The sequence below is a fragment of the Ylistrum balloti genome, unplaced genomic scaffold (genome assembly GCF_031769215.1).
Source record: "Ylistrum balloti isolate Yb309-2 unplaced genomic scaffold, AGI_CSIRO_Ybal_v1 Utg370554, whole genome shotgun sequence".
In the NCBI taxonomy this organism is placed as follows: domain Eukaryota; kingdom Metazoa; phylum Mollusca; class Bivalvia; order Pectinida; family Pectinidae; genus Ylistrum; species Ylistrum balloti.
Genome location: NW_026782349.1, coordinates 497,590 through 519,022, shown reverse-complemented (window position 1 = coordinate 519,022; position 21,433 = coordinate 497,590). Strand labels below are relative to the sequence as shown.

Genomic DNA, 21,433 nt, shown 5'->3' with positions numbered 1-21,433 from the left:
TATTTCCACATGTTCGAGTTCTGGATTCATGATTTTCCTGTGGGACATTCTGAAGATTTGCCATATCTCTACGTAATGGGATTTGGAAATGTGTTCTTGAGTCCTTTGAAAAAATCCCATAAAAATGATTGAAAATGATTAGCGGTTTAGAATTAATACTTGTGAATTTTTGTGAGAGCTGATTTTTAAACAACATGCTAAACAACAAGAACGATATGTGTTGGAAATTTCCCACAAAAATGTATTATTTAAATTGTAATAGCAGCAGAAAAGAGAATTCTTTCCTCAAAGTTTAATTAATTATGTCAGGTACTTAGATTGATGATAAAATCATTTGAATCTGTATCAATATATAAGTTCTGTCTTTTTGTAATGTAGAGTTATCTGCTTTTGTGAATAGATATTGATTGTCACTTCATGAGAAAAGGATGTAATTTTCTCATAAAAACTAATTATGTAATAAGCAATACCTGCACACAAGGGCAAATAACTCTGCCATACATAAAGACAATTACATCAGTTACACAGATACATAGAAGATATACATGTATGACAATTATATTTGTGTTCTGTATATAATACATTTATTACCATAGGTATGTATTTTACTCAAAGATCTTAATTACTGGGTATACATTTACTTTATTTATTCCTTATATTTTGTTGCTAAACATCGGATACACAAAACCTGACTTCTATTGATTTTATAAACATGTTCAATATATATTTTCATCACAGGATGTATATTTCACTTGCATTTTTTTATAATCAAAGCAGGTTCAATCATAGTGCACATGTCTGTGATTACTGAATGATGTACCAAACATTTCAGTACAGAATTTATCAGGCTCAGAAAATGGAACCCGTTTCTACTGTATGCCATTGCAAAGTATTGGGTGTTTTATCAGTCATTCAGCTTTCTTTGTACTTAATTGTAAACCAGATCTTTAGGTGAAGAGAAAATAGTTTATATGAAAAAAGGCTCTGGTCAACAAGGAGTTAAGGAGATGAGATCTTTCAAGAGGATATTGGATTTTAGAAAAGTGTTTACAACTAAATTTGTCCTGAAATACTTTTGTTTTAATGATATCAAATTTCATTCATAGAAAGAGTAATTTCCTGAAAGACAGAATCCTGAATTAATAATGATTTATTGTATTATTATGAATAAGCATGTTTTGAATGTGCCCAACCAGGTAATCAATACATACCATCTAAGTCCCTTGTTTGTGTTGGGTTTTTAAATAAGCCTGATAAAAGCAACAGGTATACTTGATTCCCCCCCAAAAAACAAATAGGAAAATCATTTAAAATTTTGTAAAATCAGTTTGGCAATGGTAGTGATGTAGGGTTAGTGGAATGATGTATCTTTCCATACAGATCAGTAATGGTTAAAACAATCATACAGTCTAGTATTACATCTTAGTATGGTACATGTATTTATCATTCAGTGTGATATTTAATCTGATTGAGGTTGTTACTTGTGGTTATTGTTACATTGTTTTTGCTGTAGTTTGTCCTAGTTCACATTTATCAATATTCATTCAAACCTCATTACAAGTATTTTGTCAAACATTGCAGAGGAAAACTTTTATTTTTGGAATGATTCTCAGTTGTCCAGTGTAGATCTGGTTTAAAGTGTTGTAGTATCACAACCCTTTTTTACACAGTAGAGTGTCACAGTTATGGTGGATTTCTATTGCTTAGGCTATCCCCTACTGGTCATCAAAGTGCAAAGTGAAATTTTTAAAATTCATTGTCTTATAGGATTTTCTCGATCCAATTTTTATTAGATTGTTCTTTTTCTGAAATCTGTAACAATATTTTAATTTTTTATGATAAATGACTAGACTTAGAGACTGTGTGTGTTTAACACATACATGAGACTAAATTATATGCTGATATACGTCAAATATGATTCATCATTTTAAAATTTAATGAAAGTGGTATATTACAACAGACATAAAATTTACATATCATTTAGGACATGTAATCTTTTTAAAAACTGCAAGTGAAAATAAAGGGAAAGAATTCTAGTTGAAAAAGTGTACACCTAATTGTATGTCCTGATTTTTTTCACTAAATGATAATAAATGGATATCAAAATAGAGTTATTTTAGATAGGTTAAAACAGCTGTTACGAGTCATGAAATCCTTGTATTACACAAAATCCCTGCCTGTCACTTGTCAGTACAAGATTTTTGCCAATAATTTACTTTACTTCAGACCAAGTGATTAAATAACATTCTACACGTGTTCTTCAGCAACATGACCAATACATTTTAATAACATGTTGATAAAGCTTGTAACCTTTAAGGTTTCTTAAGCCTTATAAAATTATGTAGTTAATATATTTCTTCTAGGATGATTTGTTGTTCTGAAAATTACTAGAGCGACATTTAGGTAAGGTCACACAGTAGGATCACTAATAATAATATCTTTTGCATGATTTGAAATATAATGATAGAAGCAATATTCCATTACAAGTCCATCCAGTCATTTTAATAAAGGAGAAATATTCATGGAATATTAATGGTATTTTTTTTCTTTTTTAACAATTTGACCAAGTTAAACACATAAAATTTGAAATTTTGTGGATTTCACTTGAGTGGTCATGTCCTTAGGAAAAGTTGGGGTTAGGGGGGAATTTTTGAGTTAGATTTTATTTTTGTTTTTATTGAACAGTTGTGTTGCATATTAGATCCTTGAATATTTAAAATTGAGTTTGTAAAAGGTACTTGTTTTGGATTCTAGGAAACAAACCCTCATGCAATTAGTTGATGTACTTGAGAGGACTGTATACTTATATATCTATATTGATATGTAAATAAAGGAAATATATTATGGAAGAATTTTTTTGTTTTGTTCTATTCCGTGGATGTTGCAAAGTTGTTGCTCCATACACCCCAAAAGTGTTGAATGTTTACCAACATGTTGATAAATTCTTTTGTCAAACCCCAAACTGGTGAAAAAAAGAGATACATATATTATTAATCATTGTATATGGCTGGAAGGTTCCTTTGATAAAGCCTAACAAAGTTTGCAAAAAAAAAAATGACCTTGACCCATATTCAGTGTCACAGAGGTCAATTGTGTTAAAACCTTTAAATGACTTCTTCCAAAATACCAGAAGGTCTAGAATCATTATATTTTGCTGGAAGATGCCTTTGATAAAGCCCAACAAAGTTTGCAAATAGAAATTACCTTATCCCATATTCCAGGTCACAGAGGTCAAATATGGTAAAACCTTAAAATGACATCTCCCCAAATTCCAGAAGGCCTAGAATCATTATATTAGGCTACTATGTTCCTCTTATAGTGTCCTACAAAGTTTGCTAAAAGAAATCACTTTGACCAATCTTCAAGGTCACAGGGGTCAAATGTTTTAAAACATTTTAACAATTTCTTCTGAAATATCAAAAAGCCTAGAATCATTATATTTGGCCAGTATGTTCCTTTTATGAAGTCCAAGAAAGTTTGCAAAAAGAGATGACCTTGACCTATAGTCAAAGTCACAGGGGTCAAATGTGTTAAACCTTTAAATGACATTTTCTGATTATCCAAAACATCTAGGATAGTGATATTATTCTAAAATAGGTTCTCAATGATGCCCGGTAATATTTGAGATTGGTAATTACCTTGACCCATATTCAAGGTCAGTCAAATGTGTTAAACCTTTGAACAACTTCTGATTAACCTAAAGGCCTAGGATCATAATATTTGTCCAAAAGGTTCCCTTAATGGTGCCCACATAATGTGTGAAAAAGTAGCTTGACCATAATGATATTTAAGGTCATTGGGGTTAAAGTCCCAAAATCATTAACAACTTCTTATTGACCAAAGGCTTTTATATTTGGCCAGTAAAAGTTTCACAAAGGCTTATATACAAATATGTAGAACCTTCAAATGACTTATAAAAGGAATGTATTTAGCTGGGATTTTTCTTGGCATAATTTGGAATAAATTATAAAGACCTTTCACATTTATGTCACACTTTTCCAAAAAATAGATTAAGCCAAGCTAAGTAATGTTAAAAAGTACATGTTAGCCAATTACTTATGTTCTATTCACAGCATTAAAATACAGAAAACATGATCGGAAAAAGAATTGCAAGAGCTTCATTTTGATTTAAGATTCTTCATAATTATAATTCTAAGTTGATCCCATTTGCTATGAAGTGAACTGTTATCAGTATATCTCCAGTAACCAGGGCTTAACCGACCATGGTGACATCACTAATGATATGCATGAAATGTTTTATTATTGGTTTTGAGTTAGGATTATGGCTTATAATTACATGTACCTTAATTTTTCCCCATCTTTATATTTAATTGTTACTATATATTGTTGACTTGTGCAAGTCTCAAATATGTTGTATCTGTGTTTGTAAACAATGATCTAAAGGGCAAGTAAGCTTCTGCTGCCCAGGGTGATCTGTCCAGCTATAACGAAGAGTTTTTCTGCTATATTGTTTGACCATCTCCTTTCCTTGATTCAAAAGAAAGCTATCAATTATATTTAACTGGAAACATCATAAGAAAGTCTCAGTTCAACATTGCACAGATGAGGGGGCTGACAACTAAGGGATAGAACCAATATGGAGTAATTTGTCATATTACTTTAAGCATCTACTGTGGAACATATGCACAGATATAGTACTGTTGGTCATAAAGATCCAGGTGAGCGATACATGCACTCTGGGCCTCTTATTTTCATCCACATAAAAGTTGTACATCCCACTCACGAGGAAGAAAGCAGCAGCTTATAACCCAGAAATTACGGTATATGATTGAAAAGGAGGCGGAAGAAATAATGACGAGGCCCTAGAAAAAGACCAGGTGTTTCAGAAGTGTAAGCATTTTCTACATCATTGACAACACTTCCAACTTCATATCACACAAGGCAATAAAATGTTTCCCCAGGGGGATCATAATCTCAATCAACTTACATCTATTTAAACCTTGTCTCGTAAGTTTGTCAGCAAGTCATCTTTCAATGGAATTGAGCATCCGATCATCTGCAGCATGTTAACACCATTGAGTGGGGAAACAGAATTACCAATTTTTTGTGATTTACAGACATCATGGCTTCTTTGTCACTCATTTTGCTCAGCACTTTGATACATTCAAGTCTGCCAAGAACTGTGCAGTTCACATCCATGGGTATATAATGTCTGTTGAAAGATCTCGCCACCAAAAGTTTGATTTAAAGTTTGATATTTTTCAAGATTTTATCCTCTTATTTCCTTTTGGCTTTAGATGCTATTTTCATTATATACACTTCAGAATAGAGGAATCACCACCACCATATCCTTGTAGTTGTTCTTTCTGTGAAAACAACTGGATTTTAAGCGGAGAGAGAATCTCCAATCTTCTTGTGGAAAAATCAAATATAAAGATGTTTTTCAGGTACAACTGTTAAAGATAGTCAAAATCTCTTTTTAGTTCTTCCAAATCCACATGCTGTTCCCACCAGAAGTGGAATTAATAATATCACAATAAGATTAATAAGGTTAAGTGTCAAGGACCTAACAATAACAATGCAGATTGTTCTCCGCATCCTCTTATATTCATTTGGGGTTATATCAGCCAACTCTCTAACCATGATCTGATAATACCAAGATCATGATTAGCTAGTACATCATTAAGCACATACATGTACATGTATGTACTTTTATGGGAAGAACAGAAAATTTGTAGATGCATGTATATTTTATAAACCATAGACCAAGTCTCCAGGGCAACAATTTTAAGGAATATTCAATATGTTTTTCATATCAATTACAAAATGTCACGAGTTTTCACGTTTTCAGATAAAATTCCTATGGGTAGCTTTGTTTTGACCACTTATTACAGGACAAAGATATAACATTTTTTATAATTTTACTGAACAGTAGTACATATGGGAGGGCTTATTTGTCATGTTACCTGTTACCTTTCCACTTTGTGCCTTGTGGCACATAAGGCCTTCACAGAACGTTTCCATCTCTGCCGGTCTGTTGCCACTGTCTGCACCTCATTCCAGGATTTCCAGCCTGCTTCTTCTCTCCCTCTCTTTCCACTGTTCTTCTCCAAGTCATCTTCGGTCTTCCTCTTTTCCGCTTCCCTTCTGGGGCCCAGGTTAAGACAACGTTGCAGTTGTGTTTCTGTCCTGTCTCAGTATGTGTCCTATCATTTTCCATCTGCGGCATTTTATCTCCTGGCTAATTGGCCTCATGCTCGCTCTTTCCAATATTTCTTCCGTCTTTATGTATTCTTGCCATTGTATTTTGAGAATTCTCCTGAGGCACTTGTTGTGGAAAACATCTACCAACCGATCATTACCCTTATTCTTTTTCCACGTTTCACATCCATATAGTAGGACAGGTATTACTAATGCCTTGTACAGTTTCAATTTTGTTTTCCTCGGGACGTTGCTTGAGTTCCAGACATGCTTGAGCCGGATAAATGCTCTCCTGGCTTTTGAAAGTCTGTTCTTAATGTCTTTCATTCCACCACCTTCTTTGCACACTGTTGCTCCTATGTATGTGAACTGCTCTACATCCTCGATGTCCATACCTCTTAGTTTGATGGTACTGTCGTTCCATACATTGATTTTCATCACTTTAGTTTTATCTTCGTTGATCTTAAGTCCGACTCTCCTTGCTTCTTCATCAAGTCTTGTGGTTTTGTCTTGTATCTGTTGTCTAGTTGAGGAGAATAAGGAGATATCATCTGCGAAATCTAAATCCTCCATGTCGTTCTCACCGTTTCTAACTGCTTTCCTCCTCACCCAGTCTATAATTACCAAGAAGATAAATCCGAACACATTGCACCCTTGTTTTACTCCTGTCTTGATGTTAAACCATTCTCCTGTCTCTCCTTGGTCTTCTACTGCACACTGGAAATCTTCATAAAATAACTGTACTATTCTTACGATCTTGTCTGGTACCCCATATTTCCTCATGATGGTCCACTGGCTTTCACGATGGATGGAGTTGAAAGCTTTTTCAAAATCTATAAAGTTCAAATATAATGTAGCCTGCCACTCGTTCACTTGCTCTATGATGTTCCTAAGTATAAAGACCTGCTGCGTCGTGCTCCTTCCCTTTCTATATCCTGCCTGTTCTTTCCTTAGCCTGCTATTGATTCCTTCTCTTATGCGATCGATGATGATCCTTCCAAGCAATTTTCCTACTACTGACAGCAAAGTGATTCCTCTTGAGTTCTTGCATTCCTTTAGGTTTCCCCTTTTTTGGTTATGAATTTGTATAAAAATTGTAAAACATGTTTCTGGAGAATTCTTGGACTGATCATTCTCAAATTTTCATCTATAGATTTTAACTGGTCTACAGTCAAGTTTGATTTGGATATGGGGGGGACAAAATGGCCGACATCTTTGATTTTGACATCTAATGTGTGCCAACACACTCTATTCTTTAATTTTACATGTTAGTTTCTTACGTTCCAAGTTGTGCTATATCAATTCTAGGACTGTTTTGAAAAAACGAAATTGACTACAATAGAAGAAAACATCAGGAAGGAAAAGGATACAACGAAATAGAGTCAACAAAGTTTACACAATTGTTGACACTAAAGATTTCCAAGGATCTGGATTGTACACTACCATTACATTGTGACTTCCATTTTTATATAAGTTTTCTCCTCACTATGTCAAAGTTATTGTAAGTATGTTTGCTGAAAATCTTAATTTCTATGTTTGAGCTTTGGGAAAACATCTATCCCAATCCAAGACTCCAGGGTTTGATAATGGATACCATCTGTAAAATTTAATAGATAATTTATGGGAAACCGAGCTATGGGTAGAAGTGAATGAGTTTAGAATCCTCAGGTAAAATAGACAGTTTACTGGAATAACCCTTTTCGATAATCAACATCTGTATTCAATGCTCAACATTTAAACATGCATATATTCTATGTTCATGAGATTAGAATTTGAAGAACCATTAATTGAAATGTCAGGCCAAAAGTATTAACTCTTTCTAATCATCCACAAAAGCACTAGATCTGTAAAGAAACACAAGCTCTACATTTTGTCGCCCTGAGGATAACTAATACCAAATGTTTCTGCAAAATGAAAACTGCATCCACATCTATACATGGCCGTTAACATTCCTGTGAAGTGTCATTGATCTGTAATTTATGTAACCCATGTACCTGGTACCCCCAATGTGTACTGGGTCCACTGCACTAATACCTCATATGTCACGTGTCATGTTGTTTACTTCATGTATGTATGAGCGGTGTGAACGGAATGCACGGGCGGACCGGAGCCCTGTCACGTCCCCAACCCAGCACTCACCATTCATTCCTCTCCTGGACACCGAGGTGGTCAGGTCGTCACATCAGAGCCACATTATCCATTGTCTGTGCCCTGGTAAGTGTATTGTCCATTATACGTTGTCATATTACTATCATATTCGCGAGTATTTGTTACGTCGTGTGTAATTGTTCCGGTCAATGTACTTGTGCAATATATGTGTCGTTTACATCTCATTTCTGTTTATTGTAGGTTTTACTGTGATAATTAAACCATAAAACAAAACCCGAGACGTTTGGTTTTTATTATACCCCAGACGGTCTACATTTAAATAAGTCTTTTTCCGACAAGATTTGTGGATGGTGTCAAGAATTGTGGGTATATAGGCTCAGCCTAATTGGTAGCAAACAGATAAAACAACGATAAATAATACATTCAATAAATGTATTTACTTGGAATTTATATATACAAAATTATAACAAATATATATTCAACTCACTTAGCACCCATCCACTCTCACATTCATTCAATACAACTACTTATATTTGATTAAATACACAGAACCCATTTTTCAGAACCAAGTCTCTACATATATAGTTCACTGTCTGCCCAAAGTTCCCATCTCTCCAGGTGGTACCACACAGTCCTGCACTCTGCTCCACCGATTGGTTTAACTTTACATCACTGATGGGATATAAACTGGCCCCCACACCACTCTGGTTGACTCGTTATCCTGGGACCGTCACTTCCACTACGGGTCTAGCGATACATTTATAGGTCTCCCTGTCTGGTTCAGAGGTTCATGTGTCCCTGCCCAAAGGTCACCTACAAGGTTACAGAGTCAGTTCATTTATCAATGAGTTCTATTCCATATAATTACATTCCATACATAATAGCATTTAATACATGTATCTCTCTTTCTCTCTAGTAACTATTTCTCTATTAATATTCCCTCATTTCTTACAATCGTTTAGAAAATACCTGTACAACAATGACCTATCAATATTACACTATTATGCTAGCAAATTACTTATAACAATATACTCTCCCTAATTTTCCACATATTTTACAAAATAACAATATCAACATTACATGAATTATAAACCATGTACTTACTGTTGGTGTCTCTGCCTTCTACTTCCGAGCACACAGCTCACTCTCTCCTGTCTCTTTAAAACTCCCACAAAGGTGGGCACAGCACACAGCTTCTCCAAGTAGCATAGTTTTTGGAGACCAACCCAGCACACAACTTTCATATGGTGACTCCAACTATCTCTGAACTTGGAATTACTTTGGGCACACATTACCATTACATTACCATATGATAAGCACCCAGCTTATGCATCCAACCCTGTGGCACCCAGCCTATAACATCTGAGAACCTTCCTGGTTCAAGTCTGGGGTTGAAATGACCGCACACACAGGTAGCACTTACCTGTGTTGCATGATTCGGTTACGCCTCAGTGACTCTTGCTTTCTGGCTCAGCAATTTCTATCCAGGGGCCTCTGGTAACCTCTACAGGACAGGTGTACTATACCCTGATCACTGTATAGGACACTGAGCCCCACCACTCTATGGTACTGGATAACTAACAAATAACTTGCCGAGTACAGCATACTTTTTGACAGATGGCATATAATTATCTTGGCAAATCCATCAAACCCATTCTCCATCCCAACTTAGTTGTAGGGTTATAACAATTTCTACCATTGCCTGCGTATGTTATCTCACGCCCAGACTATTCATTTAAAACCATATTCAGTTTATTCATACGCATAATGCACACGTGTATTATTAGTGACAGCCAAATCTATTGGACGAGGCATTGACATTAGACCCAACCATGATCTGTGACCCTGAACTTCTTTCGCCACGTGCGACTGTCTTCATCGTCTGCTGTCCATCATCACATAGCAGACAGTGACGATCTGTCACTCTTGCCGGCAGTCAAGATCAGTGATGGGGTAAAACTGTGTGGAGAGGAAAGGGGATAGTAAATGGTAAATGCAGTAATTTTGGTTTCCCAACATTTGATATTAGGTTGGAGACGGGCAAGGTTGTTTCGGAATCAAGATACAGGTTTGTCTGCATTTACATTTTCCTGTGAAGAAGCACTACTCTTATCCGCAATAAAATCTAGTTCCAATTTTTTTTTTTTCAAAAGATTAACAATTTGTGTAATTTTGTAACGTGTTTCAATGAACTAATGTTACGGGATGTTTCCAAAAAAGATTACTGAATAAACAAGTATTTTGCTTCAAAAATAGCGATTTTGTCTCTTTTTGCATATCAATGAGCCAATCAGACAACCTACGATGTATTCTTATGTGAAACAATGTTGTACACAATATATATATTTTTACGTTAAAAGGTTATGGTAGAAATAAGTTCTACAACTCGTGGCAGTTGATTATCATCGTTATCAAACTCTTGTTAGTTCATTTCCTTATTTAGAAAAGACATGAGGCTTTGCTTTGGTTAATCCAAATGACATCTGCATATCGAAAGGAATATGTTTACAAAGTATCAGCCATGTATTAACAAGAAGACTTGGATGTGAAGTATCCATAGAGGTTCTACAACGAGTGGCAGTCGATTATCATCGTTATCTAACTAGAGTTAGTTCATTTTCAAATTTAGAAAAGAGACAAGGCTTTGTGCATATGCAGGTGTCATTTGGATTAACCAGTCCCGTAGCGTAGGAATCAAAACACAAATAAAACAGATATCAGATCTGTCGACATGTATGCAATTTTATTGATTATAAAATGATTCCTGTGTCATCAGGGAACAGTACAAATGTCAAGTGAAACATGATCCAGATGATCAACTCTTTAACCTCTGAACTATATACAATGGAACACTGTCTTACATGAAAATGATTAAAACAGATTTTGTTGGAGGGGGAAAAAACCCTGATCAATAAGCACACAAGTTAAAAAGATTTGTGACGAAAATTCATGAATGTGTAGGAGAACAAAGAAAACTTTGTGTAAATAAGGATTTAAAATGTTCTAAGATACTACACCTGTCCTTTTGTTCAGAAATGATAAAACCCCTACAGCACAACTCTGTTAAAATGTTAGGATACATTGAGGCAGCCTCTAGAAATCGGTATATCCTTTGTTCTGACAGGCAACTCCTCAAGTCACACACAGGTATTAAATGCCCAGCAGAAAAACTAGCAAAACCTTTAGTATTCTCCTTGTTCGAGTTGCTCTTGTCATGATTGATCGTGTTTAGTCTAAGCACACTCCTTCAGTTTGTCATACAGCAAGAAATGCCCAGGAACATCACTCTGTTTCTGGTGAAAGACTGCGACTTTTGCGTGGGGATCCATCTCTGTTACCACCTCGCGGTGATGGTGACCTACTATAAGACCTTGATCTGTGAAATAAACAACCAACATCTTCTCATTTTTTTTTTTTATTCAATTAATACCTAAAGTAAGGCTAAAGATATTTTTGGAATACACATTCAATGTTTTTCATTGCATTCAAAGTATTTGACTTTACAACATAATAATTTCCTGGTTACACTTACCTATTTTTAGAATGACAAAACAAAGTGATTATGGTACTATCATTCTGATTATCTTCATTGTAATAGATTAGCCACAACTTACTTTTAACCTAGTGGACACAAAGAATGAAAATCATCGATAACTCACCTCTTTGGTGAAACGCTCCTTTTTCTGTCATATGATCTTGATCTACTCCTGGAGCGACTGTAGGACTTCCTGTCAACAGAAACGGATCTTGAGGCAAAAAGTTCTTTTAAAAAAAAAAACAATGTAACTTGTTATTTTAAAATAACAAGGTGTCTGCTTATAATAATAAACAAAAAAAAATATTTGTAAGAAATTAATATAAATTTTAAAGATATCATTTAAAGGAAAACTAAAACTAGCATTTCTGCAGAAACATTATCACATTCTGGGCTCTTGATCTGCCATATTCGGCCCCATTCCCAATGCAAAATAGTATCTTTTTCCCCCCAATTTAGACCCCAAGTTTTCCCAATTCTAAGGAAATCACCATTATTTTCCCCAATTCTAAGGGCCCCGGGCCCCAGGCCCCAGTCCTAAAATGGGATGTGAGAGCCCTGATATTACTCCTGATGCCTCCTCAAATTTCTATGAAATGTTCCATTATCCCTTACTCTTCCTGTACTTCCCTTGTAATTACTTATCTGTTATGTACTTATTACTACAACACAGGTAGGTAACCATTGAATTTTTAATGTATAATAGTAAAGACATCAAATAGTACATACCTGTCTCTTCCTCCTCTGCTCCTGCTGCGTGACCTTCTGAAAATAACGGGTACAAATGTACATAAATTTTAAGTTCATCAGCAGTAATATACAATCTACAAGCCTGTAATATGTTAAACCTTCAAATTTTGTCACATTATGACTGGCCCTAAAAGTAAATTTGCCTTTTAATATTTTATTTTTTCCACACAAGCTATGCTTTACCAAGGTTATACCCAACACAGAATTATATGTCTATAAATGAACAAAGTTATACCTAATACAGAATTATATGTCTATAAATGAACAAAGTTATACCTAATACAGAATTATGTGTCTATAAACGAACAAGGTTATTCCCAATACAGAATTATGTGTCTATAAATGAACAAATTTATACCTAATACAGAATTATGTGTCTATAAACGAACAAGGTTATACCTAATACAGAGTTATATGTCTATAAACAGACAACGTTCCATGTATGAATTGTTCTCAAAAACCTTAATTCCCCAGAATCCAATTGCAACATCACATTTTATGTAACAGAATACACAAGGAATTGTATTTAATTCTTTAAAATCATACAAAAATAATTAAACATTTCAAACCTTCTGTCATTATTGTAAGGACTCCTGGATCTTGATCGGTGCCTGAAATAGGGAGAAAAAATCTGGTAAGTAAAGTACAATGGAATATTGTATCCTTCCTGTGATTGTTGTCTTCTTGTCTTGATCGTCAAGCTTCCACCATTGTTCAATGAAAATTCACATGTAACAATATGATAGATAAAGACATGTCACCGATGTTATCAATTACATGCAGAAAGCTTCATGTGATGTAACTACAAACAATAATTCCTATTTCTTTTCCTTTGCATATTCTATGATGCAATACAATAACTTTATTCAAATGAAACATGTTAGTTAACTACATTATCTGAAGCTTGTACAGTTAATAAACAATAGGCCCCTGGGCCTGAACTGTCCTCTGACTACAAAAATTTTCAGTAGGGAGAAAGATAATTTTTTTTACTTTGCATGAAATCTTATTAAGAAGCTGTTTTCCATGTCATGTCATGTTAAAAAAATGACCTCCCTGACTGCCATTTCATAGTTTTTACATGGTAAGAAAATAATGGCACAGAAGAAGTGAAATGTTTTTCAAGATGGCTGTCATCTTGGATTTCAGACTGATCTGAAAAATAACAACACTTGCTCAAGATCATCTCCGGATCATTTCAAGCTTGCCTCAATCCGACTAGTGGGACTTAAGAAGTTTAAAAGGTCTTAAGTTTATGTACGGCAGTCAACCACAGATAAAATACAATGACTATAGGACCTAAAAATGTAAATGTGTTCTACACCTCAAGCAATTGAATTAAATCAGAAGGTAACAAATCATAACCCAACTTCCTTCATGTTTATGGTATGCCAGCTGTGACACATCTATTTCCAATGTATATGTTTCTTGTATGTAAGTAATTCTTACACAATACTAAATCTGATTATGTGATAAAATCAAAACAATACTTCTACAAGCTAACACTCACTATCTGCATTATATTACAGTGTAAAAAGAAGGAACCATAGGCCGCTAGTATAATGATGAGTAATGCAATAAATTACATAATAAAAAATCCATGCACAGGTGTGAGAACATTCGTAGCTTCAATTCCAAATGAATGTGTTAAAGTTTTAAATTTAACTTTGTTCTATTTATGCCTTTTTCTTATGACTAAAAAATGAAGTACTGAAAAAGTCAAACTTCCTTTCAAAATTTCATATTTCTCAACTGCAAAGGCTACCCTTATCAAACACAATTTGTGTCCTCAAGTCATTTTAAATTAACTGTACAGTCCAGTACATTAAAATACACTAGACCAAGGCATTAGTAAATACAGAGTAGACATCATGGTAGTGTTTAATGCAGTTCTGCTTTACTTCTTCCCTTTGTCATCATCCAACTAGACAAGTCTCCATTGATTTTTTCATAATACAAACTGTTAACACATTTTTCATGAAAATAAGTGTTCAGATGGCAATACCATAACTAAAAAAAGGCCTAGGTCTTTGTGTTTTGACTGTTGTTCCAACTGTTTGGACAAGTACTAGAAAATGACCTAAAATTTGATATCTTGACTGTAGGTCCAAATGTTTTGGCCATGACAACTACAAAACAGCCTTGGTCTTAGTAATCAAAACTGGTTACATCATCGAACTTCTGACAAAATCACAACTAGACAAGGACACTCATATGAAAAGGAAGGGGGGAAAACAAACAAGAAATAAAAAATAATAAAACTCTTCACTCTATCATGCCATACAACAAAGATCACATTGTTCATTAAAATAGACATCATAGCCAATTATAACAGCACAACCTATGCAAAATAAAACTCATGTTACTGCGAAGAACAAAGAATGTAATATAAAAGGGACATGACTCCATAAAATAAGACATTAACCAGTGATTTAGTGGACTGAGATATTTGAGTCTTGGACAAATAGTTTTCCTTTGGGACTCTCAAATTTTGAGGACTCACTGTATCTCTTAGTAATTTTAGAAATTGTGTTCCAGATTCAAAATTAGAAAAATATAACCGATCAAATGATGGCATCAAAACTTTCTGTCATGGTAAACAAAAGTTTATTGTAAATGATTTCGAAACATTCTAAGCAACAGTTGGACAAGGGTGCTTATCAAACCCTTTTAGAGCTTTAACTTCATATTTCTTCATAAAAGTTTGAAGTAATGAAACCTTAACATTATGACCATACATAGGCATGTACCTTTCTCCTTACTTGCAGGAAAACAAAATATATGCATGCTCAAGTCTTTTGAGTCTTCCTTTCTATTGCCTTAAAGAGACCTATTTATCACCTAAGAGTAAGCATTGCAATGTATGACTTCCTTAAAAATGAACACTAGTGAATGCTGAAATGACAATGGACTATTGTAGTAGTATTTCAACCATATGTGTGAGGACTGACTCGGGGAGGTTTCCAGAAATTTTATACTTTGATGCTTGAAATTTTTGATAATGAATTCTCCAAATAATTTGTCAATGAACTTTTCTTCTGAAAATCCTTCTTCGAAGCTAAACTTTATATCCAATTAAAACATTATTTCCTAATTTGTGCTTTGGAATGTGTTGAATATCTTGACTTTTACCAGAAACAATCTTACAACTGATACCTCTGCTAGACACTATCTGCTGATGTGGAATAAGTTTGGCAATAGCCTACTTTACTAGAGCAGAGCGCAAAGTGTTAAAACTGGAATCAAAAAGAAAAAAAAAGAGTAAATATCAAGGCACTGAAGCAGAAGATATATGTCAGATACATTACACACTGCAATAATTAAAGATGAAAAAGAATTACTAAAACAAAATTGAAGCATTCATACAGGATCACTTATCATAAGAATCCTCCCTAATGATAAAAATCAGCAGAATCATCCATGTGACATGTCACTCACCTACTATCATAATAGTCATATGGTGATCTGCATCTGCAACAGTAGGCAGTCTTGTAAAAGATTGAAGAACTGAAATAATGCTCTCCGTATCATGTCCAACATAATAAATCCTGATGAGCATCCAGCTTAATGCTCATCTCACTAATGAGAGCCATCACTATCCGCTAATTTGTTTTCAAATGGTACAAATTTGCTACCGCTATTCAACATAATCTATCAATGTCTACCATAGCTTTGTCTGATGAGAAAATTTTTGGGAATGGAGCAAATCATAAAAGCATACAAATGTACAAAATACATGTGATCACAAAAAACAACAACTTTACAAACCTTCTCCGGCATGAAAATCAGTTGCTAAAAATAGGAATAGGTATAGGAAGCTGCATCTTAAATGAATATAGTATTCATGAACCTTCCTCACATGTTGAATTTGTTTTCAACAACAACTCACCGCCTAGAATAATATGGGCTTCTGGATCGGGATCTAGAATGAAACCTGCAACATAAGGTAGAAAAGACACCATAAGCTGAATTCAGCTAATGAGTCTATTCTATGATGTACTGTACCTGTGAAAGACAAAGCTATTTCCTGTAACTCTTCAGTATAACCGATCATTATGCCAGCTCTACTAATTGAAAATACCAAAAAGTTTCACAATTGTAAAATATTGTTTAATATTCAAACAGCAGTAAATCTGTATTGAAAAAACTCACCTGCTGGAGTAGTTAGGGCTTCTGGAACGTGACCTAGAATGGTATCTGTGGATATAAAAATTTAGCATAACTGCAATCTTATATTTTCCCATAATAAGTATCAATCTCTTCCAATAAGTTTTTCAAATTTGACTGATGTTTCTATAAAACAATACTAAGATTGCTGATTACATCATTTTTACCAACACATAAGTAATTTTATCTGCTATACACACCTTGGACTTCTGCTTCTTCTTCTTCGCCCTCGATCATAGTCATCACGATAGCCGCCATGATATGGTGAGCTGCCTCTTCTAGACTTTTCCTTTGATCTCATCTGATTGGGAGCTGTGCAAACATTTCAAATAAGTTGACTTCAATTTTCAACAGGGCTTTAGATATTGGATCAGATTTTCCCACTTTATATTTTAAAGAATTATATATTAGAGTTTGTTGTAAGGACTGGTTTGCCTGCTGGAAGTCTCAAGTGACCAGATGCACTGTCAGTCCTAATTCAATAGCACTATAGAAGGTTCCTTGAGAAAACCTTTCAACTAACACCCCCTTCCCTAAATCTTGACTATTGAAGATTTATTCAGTACTGTTATAAAATATTGCAGTATAAGATTTTAACTCTGAAATCTAAATCCAAAGACAGCTATATACACATGAATCAGAGAGTTTATATATATATGTCCAACTAGAAAACTCTAACCCTGAAACAAGAACCATTACAGTATATTTCTTCACATATGTAAACAAAGGTGACAAGAGAATTAGCAATACCTAGATTTGTTTTTGACAATATTGTAAATTTATTTGAGCAACTTACACTTTCTGTCTCCTCTTGCAAACTCAATCTCCAGTTCTCTTCCATAAAATCTTGTTCTATCTAGGTGATACAATGCATCATCAGCATCTCTTGGATCTTCAAACGTTATCTGGTTAAGGACTTTTCTTTCATGTTGAACCTAACTTTTATTTTTAACAGCATTTAATATTAAAACTAAGAGATTAATCATTAATATTACCATCTATTTGAAGTACACTTAATCACATCAAAGTTGCTTGAAATGAATACATCAAAATCATAGCAGAATTATCAATTTATGTGAAAAAATTCCTAAGTACTGAAGAGGAAAGATTTCTGTTGGGTTTGATTTGTCCAATGAATGTGAATGTATATAAAGGTATACCTGAATTAAGACTTTGTCAGCAGATACGTGTATTAACGTTGTTTCTTGACTTGAAGTAGCAGTGATTTGTACGACTGTTGAACCAATAGATTTTCGAAGACCAGACTTTTTAAACAGACATTCTGTGGCTTGATCACGAATAACCCTTTGGTCCCATGTCGATTGCGGAGTAGTATCCATTGCTTGAGATCTTTTTAGCCAAATACTTGAAAGTGAAGACGACGCTTGACCATTATCTTTATCTTGGATCTTTATACGAGCTTTATTCTCTCTTTATGCTTGACCTTTACTGTGCTTTAAGCTTGAGCCTTCTTACTGTGTCTTTAACCCTTGCCTTGTCTTGTCTTGACATTACGCCTTGAGCAGCTTGACTTGAAACCTTTAACTTTGCCTGTAATCTGTATACTCTTTGACCTTGAGCTCTATGTCTTGAACTCTTGATCTTTACGCGATAGCTTTGCTTGAGTAGTTGTACTTGTATAATTTGCCATGTTAGTAGCAACCTTATACTTCGCAACTTGACTTTGAAGTCTGATAGAAAAGAAGAAAAAATTATATATGAAGCATGTGTGTTCAATACAATTGACAATCGTTATTTCTAAAAAAATGTTTACTTGGATGATCATGTCAATAGTATCAAGTGCTTGGCTATAAAGTAACAAGAAATTGCATAAAAATAAAGGCATGATCTGTCAACTTTCAGAGAACAATCACCAAGGAATAATTTCTAAAATTCAACGTTTCAACTAGGACTGTGAAACAAGAAAGGATATTGTATATATGCAAAACCTCGTGGTCGACGTGTGAAATAATCCACGGGAACGTAAACATCTTTTAAGGGACCATATTTACCAAACAGGGAGCGCAACTCTTCAGTTCTGTACACATACATAAATTACAAAGCAAACATCAATACTACTATACTTGTGTTAGGAAATTCTTTGAAGCATACATCATATAAAACAAAATTATCAATATCTATCAACAATGAAAATCTAAGGTAATCAACAGATTACACTCAAGGTCTGTTAGTGCATGCCTTTCCAGCATCAATAATCCTCCCAAAGCAAATAAGATCATATTCAAAATCTTCATGTATCAGTACCACTTATACAATATTGTAAACTGATACACATAAGTATACCCTCCCCTCAGCCAAAAAAAAAAAGGTGTTTCTAGTTTTCTGACCAACCCCAATTTTTCATTTTCAACTCTTTAATACCTTTCAAAAATATTCAATGTTTTGCAATGTTCTAGAAGTTGAAAGACTCTTAAATGTTAATAAATCAAAAAGCAATTACTTGATTGCAATTGGTAAAAACCAGTGATTTTTTTTCCACAGCAATACTAGAAATTCCACATAATTTGAGTATTTTCTATTTGCAGTGCAGCTCAACTTTTTTTTTTTATTTACAAAAGAGATAGATATTTTTACCAGATTGAATGTATGAATGGAACTATCATCTGGTAAGAAAAAATGAAAATAGAACCATCTGAAATACTGATATGGTGAACTTGTTCTAATAACTCTTAATACGATTCCCTGAAATATCACTTGCCAATATAAAATTAAACTGTCTAAATATAGCACATTTGGGAATGTGAAACTCGGTCACTAACTGGATCACAAATTTTGTGCGAAGTATTGGTCTGTACACTGTGCACTTATAATTTCTGCTGAAAGCGACATTGGCTTATTCCTTGTCAAGTTTAAAATACACACAAATATTTCAGTGTTCGGCTGAAGTAAAGCAAACCTGTTATGGATAAATCACAGATGAGCAAATGTCTGCAAATTAAATATTGTATATTAGTTTGTATACTGAATATTCCCATAAGACCCTCAACACAATCCCTATACCGAGAATCTCTTTTACATCATTTTACCATGAAATACAGAAAATTTACAAGTCACACACACTGTGTTCACTACAAAAGAATATTTCCTACTCATATGGCATATAATGTGTCAAATAAACATGCAATAAATGAAAAAAAAAAAAAGAGAAATCTTGGCAAACTTAACTTTTTTTAAAACAACAGGAAACTCATATATACTATATAGTTGTTTTATTTTGTGGGGTGTTCTAAGTTGGGCAATTTTGCAGGTTCCCCCCCTCCCCTCCCAAAAATCATTGCATGTCTATATATTGTTTCTGATACAAGGATGATAACACATATTTTCCATGATTTTTGTTCTGTATTTTATTTTGCCTATCTGTAATGACACAAACAGAGTAAAATTAAAACCACCACAAATATTACCAACTATACAATAAATTTGATAATAAATACATTTTTTTTAATCCTTAATGAAAGGAACCCAAAGTTCCATCAGTTTGCAGGTCACCAGCATTGCAGCCAAAAGTGAAGTTTACCTCTTGGACACCTGCTCTTGGATGAAGCTTTTTTGATGAATCATGTATCAATATTATATCTCTACTACTTTTAGGTATTTGGTGGATACATCCATTTTCATGTATTGCTTGCTTACAATACATGAATATGCTTGTGATCTGCTTGGGCCTCAGTTGACTAAAGGCCATTATAAACTTTTTATTCATTTAAGTATTCATTACTTGAACAATGTGTTGACAAGAAAAAGGTAAAAATTCATTGAAATGTTCGAAAATTAACACATTAAAACCATGCCACCATTGGGTTTAAAACTCTAAAAGACCCTTTGGTTTCTATTCAATCACTCTACCATTCCATTAAAGGAAAATTACCACTAGTAAAGGCTAGTAAGGCGACCTGTACTCTCTACTTCTACAAAAGGAACTTTCTCATTCTAATTCTCAATATTTCAATTATAAGCCTTATATCACTTTTGCAACTTCCTTGAAATACATAAAACATGCCTTTGAAGAGTAAGCTTTTACTTTTTTCTTTTTGCTCTGTTTTATTTTTTTCAGATTCAGATTAATTCATTTCGCTCAGTGACACATATGAAGGTCATTTTACAAAGTAAGAATTGAAACATGGTTGGCAAACTAAGTTTTGGCCAATTACATGGTAATACATGTATGCTTAAATTACAAAAATGGCCTTTCTCTAGCAACTTAATACATGTAAGTTATACAGACAAAGTCATCCCCTGAAATGTTATAATTCAGTAAAATGCGTCCCATCCAACATCTATCCTCAAGACAAAAATCCGTGACCACACCGTTTCATGATCCATGTGCGTCGAAATTTGGAAGCCTATGCTACAGAAACATATATCTAGGACGTAAACAAAAGTATAAAGGTCCAACCCATTATGAATAATACTCTGCCTAAACGACTGATATTTTAGAAGTACCGAAGAACCCCCCCACCCCAATACTGTAGACCATTTATTTTCATGCATGCATATACCGTAACACATCAGAACCACCATTTGATAATTTTGTTATTCTCCTGCTGCGACACAAAACTTAATCCGTCCTATAGGGGATACGCACCTCGTATTATCAGGAACATTACGAACATAGAGAGATGAGTTAGGCGGTCTCGAGTAGCGAGACATCTTTAACAATGGCGGAGGGCAATGTAAAAAAACAACGCA

General features: G+C 34.2%; 1 protein-coding gene across 4 annotated transcripts; it reads right to left on the bottom strand.

Moving 5' to 3' along the window:
- Positions 1-10,988: 10,988 nt before the first annotated feature.
- On the bottom strand, positions 10,989-21,409 carry LOC132556188 (serine/arginine-rich splicing factor 10-like). 4 transcript variants are annotated; one of them, XM_060220578.1, is made up of 11 exons: positions 21,330-21,409; positions 18,657-18,761; positions 17,520-17,623; positions 16,924-17,035; positions 16,709-16,753; positions 16,446-16,490; positions 15,995-16,027; positions 13,126-13,167; positions 12,536-12,571; positions 11,931-11,999; positions 10,989-11,647 (listed from the first exon to the last, which is right to left on the bottom strand). In XM_060220578.1, exons 1-11 carry the CDS (start codon positions 21,392-21,394, stop codon positions 11,554-11,556), a joined length of 750 nt encoding a protein of 249 aa, XP_060076561.1. In that variant the 5' UTR covers positions 21,395-21,409; the 3' UTR covers positions 10,989-11,553. The 4 variants fall into 4 exon arrangements, with proteins under 4 accessions (XP_060076561.1, XP_060076562.1, XP_060076563.1 ...); XM_060220579.1 differs by lacking the exon at positions 15,995-16,027; XM_060220580.1 differs by lacking the exons at positions 15,995-16,027; positions 16,446-16,490.
- Positions 21,410-21,433: the final 24 nt, after the last annotated feature.

Coding starts and splice junctions, on each gene's coding strand:
- LOC132556188 (XM_060220578.1), bottom strand. CDS start 21,394: ATGTCTCGCTACTCGAGACCGCCTAACTCATCTCTCTATGTTCGTAAT. Junction 12,572..13,125: donor CCTTACAATAATGACAGAAG/GTTTGAAATGTT, acceptor CGTTATTTTCAG/AAGGTCACGCAGCAGGAGCA. Junction 12,000..12,535: donor AGCAGAGGAGGAAGAGACAG/GTATGTACTATT, acceptor TTCTGTTGACAG/GAAGTCCTACAGTCGCTCCA.